The sequence below is a fragment of the Condylura cristata genome, unplaced genomic scaffold (assembly GCF_000260355.1).
Source record: "Condylura cristata isolate star-nosed mole 26May11 unplaced genomic scaffold, ConCri1.0 scaffold00004, whole genome shotgun sequence".
Lineage (NCBI taxonomy): Eukaryota > Metazoa > Chordata > Mammalia > Eulipotyphla > Talpidae > Condylura > Condylura cristata.
This window is the reverse complement of record NW_004567105.1, coordinates 67,007,198-67,015,459: the sequence shown is the minus strand read 5'-3', so window position 1 is coordinate 67,015,459 and position 8,262 is coordinate 67,007,198. Positions and strand designations below refer to the sequence as shown.

General features: G+C 47.1%; 1 protein-coding gene across 1 annotated transcript; it reads left to right on the top strand.

Moving 5' to 3' along the window:
* The first annotated feature begins 247 nt into the window (after positions 1-247).
* RPSA (ribosomal protein SA) lies at positions 248-5,236 on the top strand. Its single transcript, XM_004676290.2, has 7 exons — positions 248-323; positions 1,027-1,192; positions 2,207-2,325; positions 3,234-3,479; positions 4,118-4,246; positions 4,347-4,512; positions 4,765-5,236. Exons 2-7 carry the CDS (start codon positions 1,060-1,062, stop codon positions 4,857-4,859), a joined length of 888 nt encoding a protein of 295 aa, XP_004676347.1. The 5' UTR covers positions 248-323; positions 1,027-1,059; the 3' UTR covers positions 4,860-5,236.
* Positions 5,237-8,262: the final 3,026 nt, after the last annotated feature.

Below are 8,262 nucleotides of genomic sequence, written 5' to 3'. Positions count from 1 at the left end.
GGCTTCAGGCCCCAAGTCCCGCACAGGAATTACAGCAGCAAAGGTCGCCAAGAGCCTAACGCCACCGAAAACCCCTAACCCCGCAACTGCCACGCAGACACCAGCACCCCGCCACCGCTCTGCCCCGCTCAGTGTGCGCCAGCGCCGCAGGCCCGCCTTTCGGAAGGAAAAGGCCCGCCCTCGTGACGCGACGCTCCGGCTCCGCCCTCCTTCCGCCCGCCTTTCGTTGTCATTGGCTGGCAGTGGAGTATATAATAACGTCATTTCCGCCACCCGCTCCTTTCCGCGTTGCCTAGAGAGGGGTCCATACGGCGTTGTTCTGAGTGAGTCCGCTAAGGTGTCTTTTGCGTCCCCAGGGCCATCAGGATGCGCTCCCTGGTCATATGAGGGGTTCTAGAGCCGAGGACTAAAGCCAGTGTACTGATAGGCCGAGTCTGTCTGCCCCGACCGGGCGCCCTCCGCCGGACTGCACGTGGCCCAGCGCGGGCCTCGGCCTCCCACAATTCCCTGGGAGGTCGCGCCGGAGCGGAACCCGGGCTGGGACTAAGTTGGGCTGCGGGCTGCGGGCCCCAGCAGTGGACCAGGCTCCAGCTTACGGTAGCTCTCGTTCCGGTGAAGGGTTTGAAGAAAACCAGTTATGACCCCAGGAAGAAGTCATCCGGAAGCTCCCACTTAGCCGCTTGGCTCAGCTTATGCATACCTCGGACAGGCCTGCTTCAGCTCTGGTGGTTGTGTTTGCTTCTCCATAATTGTTGAGTAGCTTAAGTGTTAGGTCTCTGCGCGATTTTCGTTTACCTAGCAAGCGCTTCAGCTCCTTTCCGCGCACGGGGATGATTCGCTGTAACTTCCCTAAGTGTGGGGTGGCATGTGTCTCACTGCATTCTGCTAGAGTGAGCTCAGAAGGCATTAGTTCTTAGTGGCACTTACATGGGAAGTTGCTGGCCTCCATTAGTTAGAATGCACTTGTTCCTCCACCGTATTTCTATCACTGGGATGAAAAGGACTAGGTTGGCTATTGTTTTTCAGGTTCCCAGCGTAACTTAAAGGGAAACTTTAACAATGTCCGGAGCCCTTGATGTCCTGCAAATGAAAGAGGAGGATGTCCTCAAATTTCTTGCAGCAGGAACCCACTTAGGTGGCACCAACCTTGACTTCCAGATGGAGCAGTACATCTACAAAAGGAAAAGTGATGGTTAGTGAGTACTTTGCATTTTTGTCACTCCGGACATAAAGCTAAGATTTGGTGGTGGTGTGTATAGTACTGGGCGAGGTAATTATTAGATTGTCTTGCAGTTCCCTAATAAGTATGAGATCAGATTTCAGGGTTAGAAATAAGCCTTGAAACTATGGAGTTAGTGTTCTGGTTGTTGGGGGAGGAAAGATGGACAAGTGCCATTTACTATGTTATGGAACTTGGGTTGGATTGAGAGGGAAGCTCAGTTTCTGATAGCTTGTCTCCCACAGATCCTTATTACACAGAACTGATACAGGTTTGCTTTGAAGAAACTAGAGGAGATAGGCGTAAACAATTTGACATGGTAAGGGAGGGTAGATTGTGACAAGGACATGGAAGTTTTTTAATTTTGTTTTTTTTTATTAAAGACTAACTTTTTTTAAGATTTATGCATCTAGAACTGGGGTGCAGGCCAGAGGTGCAAGTGCAGTAAGAGGATTCACAAGAGACATAGTGGGGAGAAGAACAGGCAAATCAGTGAAGTACATTGTTGAGGGAAGCAGCGGGCGGGGCAGGAGAGGTCTGCACCATGTGGGTCACCTCCAGTGCCATGGATCAAACTCTGAAGCAGCTACAGCTATCTTGCAGTGCAGCGCCCTAACTTGCTTATTGTGCCACCATGGAGGGCCTGGACATGGAAGGTGATTAAGGAAAGTGAGAGGCCTGGGAAACGGATAGGAACTGTGGAAATCCAAATGGGAGTGTGCTAGAGTTGATTCTGCACAAAGGAGAAAAGTTTTAGCTACAGACTCAAGGCTGCACACTATTAAAGCTCAGGGTGGAGGCCAGTTTTGGCCAGTGCGCTCCTGAGTGTCGGAAGTGTGCTACATTAACTGCAGGATTTTCGCTGACACCAGTAGAGCTTGCCTCTGTGACTGGCGTTTGATAGTACTCACTGCCACATTCAGCTTTGCAGAACAGGATCCATTTCCAATATCGGGTCAAATGTTTAAATCTTCTGCTGTCACCTAGGCATCTACATCATAAATTTGAAGAGAACCTGGGAGAAGCTTCTGCTGGCAGCTCGTGCCATTGTTGCCATTGAAAATCCTGCTGATGTCAGTGTCATATCATCCAGGAACACTGGCCAGGTTTGTAACTTAACTTTTTAATGGTAATTGAGGTTAAACTAGTTTTAGTCTTCCATTTTTATTTTGACAGTTGGATTTTTCTGTTAGAAAAATTATTGAAATTTGACTTAGGAGTGCTTTTTACAGGGGTTTCATTCTCATTCAAAAGATAAACAAGTTGTGACAGATTTTAAAGGTAATAGAGTAAAACCTTCATTCACGATTAAGTTTGATAAGAAAATTGGCTCTCAATTTTTTTTGCCCAGGGGTTTAGGCGGTACACAATAGAAATAGAAGAGTTTTGACTATGTCTGTAAGAGTTAACTTAGTGTCATCCTTCAGGTTCTTAAGCAAAAACTGAACAATTAGATTTAGTCCAGACAGTGGTACTTGGGATATAGTAGAAAAATAGCGAATCTACTTTGGCCCCTTTCTGGAAGAAATGAGTGCAGTAAAGAGTGCTGGTTGTATTCCTGCTATATATAGGTCAGCTAGGAGGCTTCTAGGATACCAGGCATTGTTTGGCGTAGAGCTGCTTCTTCACACCCTTTGAGAGACTGGGAGGCGTGTGAGTAACTTGGACAAAGCATGTACCTGCTTGGTTGTTGGAACTGGGCAGTGTAGATCTGGAGAAAGCCAAGGAGCCGCAGACACCTGAATCTGTCGAGTGGGCATAGCCCACAGGAAGGGAGAGTGCCTGGGCTTGGGAACATGCTCAGTGTGTTTCTAACTTTCCAGGGAGGATATTGTTACTGGGTGGTTACAAGTGATTAATTTGATGCTTTCATTTTGGAAAAAGGAGTATTTGAGGGTGTCAGTTACGTAGGCTACATGGTATGATTACAGACCTGGGTGTGAGCACATTTTCACAGTGGAGTTGGCTGTGACTCCCTCCAGAGAGTATGCTAAGTCTTCTGTTCATTCTTTAGCGAGCGGTGCTGAAGTTTGCCGCTGCCACTGGAGCCACTCCTATTGCTGGCCGCTTCACTCCTGGAACCTTCACTAACCAGATCCAGGCAGCTTTCCGGGAGCCAAGACTTTTGGTGGTCACTGATCCCAGGGCTGACCACCAGCCTCTCACAGAGGCGTCGTACGTTAACCTGCCCACCATTGCTCTGTGTAACACAGACTCGCCCCTGCGCTATGTGGACATTGCCATCCCCTGCAATAATAAGGTAACATTTTTATGTCTTGAGCTTAAGGGTGGGCTCTAGAAACAATTGGGCATTGCTCTGCACATTGTTAGAGCTTGGAGTTGAGGCCACTGGCTGGCCGGTGAACTCGCAAGTGTAGGTAGTGTGCTACACGAGGGGCAAGGTTTTTACTAACGCCACAAGGGTCTCGGCCCGATGAGGGGCGTTTGATGATAATCCTTGCTACAAGTACATTCTAATGTGTAAGAACTTTGAAGAATCTTGTTTCTTGCTCTGTTTGGGCCTCAGACACTACTTAACCTTTTCTGTTACAGACTTGAATTCAGTTTTAACAGCCAAAAAGGCGGATTACATGTGGTTCAAAATGGGTCTAGCTTATTGCTGGTCTCAAAACCCTTACTCCACAAAAGAATCACCCTCAAAGAGCTTGTTGAAATTAGCAGTGGCCCTGCACTAATTCCAGGGGTAACATTTTGTTGCCCTTTATGGTGGAGTCTTGGTAATTTTTTAAAAATCGTTAATGGTTCCAGTATACAATCGAGGTTGGGAATGAGAGTCTTTCTTGATACCAGATACTTGGATTATATGGGGGCAGGTAAGGAATGGGGTGCTGTTTGGGGCTGCCTACTGTCCCATTTTAATAATCTGGCCTCTTGCAGGGAGCTCACTCCGTGGGTCTCATGTGGTGGATGCTGGCCCGGGAAGTCCTCCGCATGCGTGGCACCATCTCCCGTGAGCACCCATGGGAGGTCATGCCTGATCTCTACTTCTACAGGGATCCTGAAGAGGTGAGCTTCCTCCATGAAGGCTTGTGATCACGTAAGGCAAACTGGTCTGTTTCATGGAATTAAAATTTGTCAGTCCTTACAGACATGTTCTTTCTTATAGATTGAAAAGGAAGAGCAGGCTGCTGCTGAAAAGGCTGTGACGAAGGAGGAGTTTCAGGGCGAGTGGACGGCTCCAGCTCCCGAGTTTACTGCTACCCAGCCTGAGGTGGCAGACTGGTCTGAGGGCGTTCAGGTGCCCTCTGTGCCTATTCAGCAGTTCCCTACTGGTAAGTGCCATGATAAAAGTGGTTGGCAGTTTGGAACTGAAATATCCATGCCTGTCGGTAGCAACGTGAAAGTTTCCAGCCCAGGGCGCTGAAGGTGCACTAGTAAGTGGATAAACTCATTAGCTTTTGAAGTGTGCTAATCTTGGTCGTCATCCTTCAGATGCCTTTCTGATGAAAGGTGGTGGCTGGGGGGAGACAGACATACTAGTTTGGGAATGAAGCTAATGGGTTTTTTGTGTGTTTTCCTAACAGAAGACTGGAGTGCCCAGCCTGCCACTGAAGACTGGTCTGCAGCCCCCACCGCTCAAGCCACTGAGTGGGTGGGAACCACCACAGAGTGGTCTTAAGCTGTTCTTCTGACAGGGACAGAAAGTGGAAGTAAGGTTAACGGAAAATAAACAGTTTTTAAAAGTTATGTCCATTTCAGTTTACAGGCGTGAGATTTTATACAAGGTGGTATGAGGAACCTTGTCATCCTGTCCGTCATACCATAGCATTCTTTGGGAATGTGGTCAGGGTGGCCACAGCTACTAGTGGGCCAGCCGCACACTGCGGGAGCTTCCTCCTCCAGCGAGCGGCAGAATCCAGCAACAAACCTAAGCGGCAGGCCTGGGAAACTTTCTGCTTCAAAAGCCTCACCCTTTTTTGTCTGTAGGGTCTGTGAGAGGGTTGTATGAGTAGCAGTATTTTCATGCTGTATTAAAATGCTGTTCCATGTTGGCCATTTTCTATGTATCTCAAAACTGATTTCACAGTAACAGGGCCTACTGGAAAATGGAGAAATTGCAATGGATCCATGTGTTGAACCTGAATGACTCACATTCCTACCTTACTCCCTTGAGAAATGTACAAGATATCCATGTGACCTTATTCCCTTGGCCACCTTTCATGGCGCTGAGGTCACGAGGGCACTCCCCACAGCTCAAACATCCTCAAGGTCAATATGGGTCATCCCTGGTTTGACACCATCTGGAAACAGATACTACCCAACCCATCTTCGTGAATCTCAACCAGGATCCCTAGCATTCCTCTCTACCCTTTGCTTCAGTGTTATCCTTGGACAAGGTAGAAATTGGGTCCAGGCTCTTGTTTTCCCTGAGAACTGTCTAGATCTAGCTGCCCACACTTGTCCCAACCAGGGTTACAAACCAGGACACCCAGCTGGGAATCAGTACAGAGCTGCACAGCCAGCACCTGTCTCATGCTTGCCAGTTCAGAACTCATTTGGTCGTGCCTGTTGGGTGGTCTGTGAAGCCCCGCCCCAATTTACCATGAACCGGCACACCCACACACAGGCAGGTTTGAGTACTCCACGGTTTGCTGTAGTCCGCTCCTTAGGAGACCGTGATTAAAATAAGTTTCATGAACACCATTTGGTTGGAGTGGAGTGAGCAGCCTACCACCTGTACCTATGTCCAGGAACTGCTACCTCAATCTTGGAATAAATAGATGGCCAAGACTTTTTTCTTTTACTTTATTGTGGAACATGACATGAAAGATTTAACATTTATGGTTAACAGCTCCAGGCATTTGTGGGGCTTTGTCTTCTAAGCTTATAGGAGCTTTTAAGCTAAAAACAGCTTAAAGAAATGATCCCATACAGAACTTGGTAAAGATTTCCCCTTTCTTCACCTTAAGTACAGTAGGAGTTGCTGCCATAGGAGGTCGCAACACATTTTCCCGACATGTCCCCAGTACAAGAGGAGTCAGCATTACCATTGAAATTGGCCTAACAAAATCTGGCACGGGGTACGTAGATGCTAATAAGTGCTCGAGTGAATAAGTGGTTAATAACCTTGGAGACAATAAGCACTTAAAGAGCTGGGGGTTCCCAGTGAGACTTGGGGTACCTATTCTTGGGACTTTGTTTTGAGGCTCACAGCTGGCTGCACAGGGGTTTGTGCTACCTGCCTTCAACTTCAGGATGTTGTACATTATCTACATCAAAGTCGCGGGCTCACTGGGCATTGAGGATGTGCTGCACGCAGGCGGTCCCCTGGGGTGGTGTTCTGGTGTGGGTGGGTGATACTGGGACTAGTCTGGGCCATGGCCCAGCAAAACAGCAGCCTCACATACCAGGCGGCCTGGGAGGGGCTCTGGTCATTGTAATACTGTTGGTGTGCTACACAGCGAGACGGTCTGGGCTTTGGAATCAGACATGTCCTGCCCAGCCCATACCAAGTGTGGGGTTATGGGCAAAAGATGTCTCCAGCTCTCCAAGTGACTATGCCACAAAGCAGGAGTCATGATGGAGCTGTTGTGATTCAGAGATGTGTACACAGCGATTAGCTTGGGTCTGGCATGTAGCTGGCATGTGTTCTCTGTATCATGTTAACGTTACAGGGCCACTAGACTGAAGCTCATCCTACTTGCAATGATGATAGACATCAGTGTATTCCAGCGTCTAGCTGTTGTACAAATTTGGAAATGGAAAGGAGCCCTCCCTGAAGTTACAGAGCTCCTGCAATCCCTTGGATGGGTAGACTGATTTCCCTAACAATCACCTTCCAATTAAGAATAGTTGAGCTGCCATTTGAGCTTCCTACAAATGGAATCATAGCATTTCTTCTTGTGTGGCGTGTTCCTTCCCCTCCAAGTTTGTGCTTTTCATCCCTAGTTGCGAAGGCAACATTTGCAAGGTCAGACATCCATGTACCACTTGGGTGGTTCCCATGTTCTGGCCATCAGCTCCCTCCTGTCAGTTTTAAACTGACTTCAGTTAGCAAACTTTCAGAACCACACACAAAATCCTATGAAAACAGCCTCAAGCCTTAGCATTTTCTGTTGAAAACACTCTTCACTGCTCAGAAATGCTACCTCAAATGTCCAAGGTCCGTCCAGGCCGAGTCTGGTCCTGGCCTCTCCTTCCTCTGCTCCTGAGCCATGCTACTTTACTTCCTCCCTCACTGCAATTTTAGTGGCAAGGGGTAAGGCATTCCTCTTACTTTCTCTTCAAGAGTCTGGGCTATCACTGTTTTTAATGGGCACATTTTTTAATCAACTAGTGTACAGTTGGGGATGGATTCAGTGTTTATAACAGCAACAACTGATGCACAGTATTGTTTTCAGTCTGTATCTTAAGTTTCTCATATTTATGCCCCTCAATAACATTTTTAAGTTTTCCCAAAGGGGTTTTACACATCTTTTGATAAGCTTATTCTGAAACTTGGAAAAGATATTAAATGGTACCCTTTTAAGAAACTACAGGGATCCCTTTGGAACAGCTCAACCCATATTCTAGGATTTCTAGTATTGTCAATGTTGCCATGAGGTTTCTGAGCTGCTTGAGCAATCTAGACCTTTTATGCAAGACAGATTAAGTTCATGAAAAGCCTGCTCCAAACGAACTTATTTAGTAGAGCAGAGCCCGCTGCAATTCTACAAATGCTGTTTCAGGGTATCACTTTAACGACTGCCCTAATAATGATCCAATTCTACCTTTGCAAGAAAAGGAACAATCTATGAATTACCCAATTCTACCTTGGCAAAGAATCTTAAGTAAAATCAACAAATATTTATTAAGCACTTACTCTGGACTAGACACTGTTCTGTGCTTTGGGAATAGAGCAGTGGATAGAAGCAAAAATTGTCATGTAACCTGCCAGCAGTTAGTTTTGAATGGGGAGGCAAGTAACTGATGGGCTAACAATTTTCTATGAGGTGAGGATGAGAAACACTAAGCTTGTGTAAAGCAAGATTTGCCACTGGTTATCAAGAGTAGAGGAGACAGAAAATCACTGGGGAGAATCA

Bases quoted from the DNA above. Each gene is read 5' to 3' on its own strand.
- RPSA (XM_004676290.2), top strand. From the start codon at position 1,060: ATGTCCGGAGCCCTTGATGTCCTGCAAATGAAAGAGGAGGATGTCCTC. The intron at 1,193-2,206 runs GTTAGTGAGTAC...GCTGTCACCTAG, and splicing joins CTACAAAAGGAAAAGTGATG to GCATCTACATCATAAATTTG. The intron at 2,326-3,233 runs GTTTGTAACTTA...TTCATTCTTTAG, and splicing joins CATCCAGGAACACTGGCCAG to CGAGCGGTGCTGAAGTTTGC.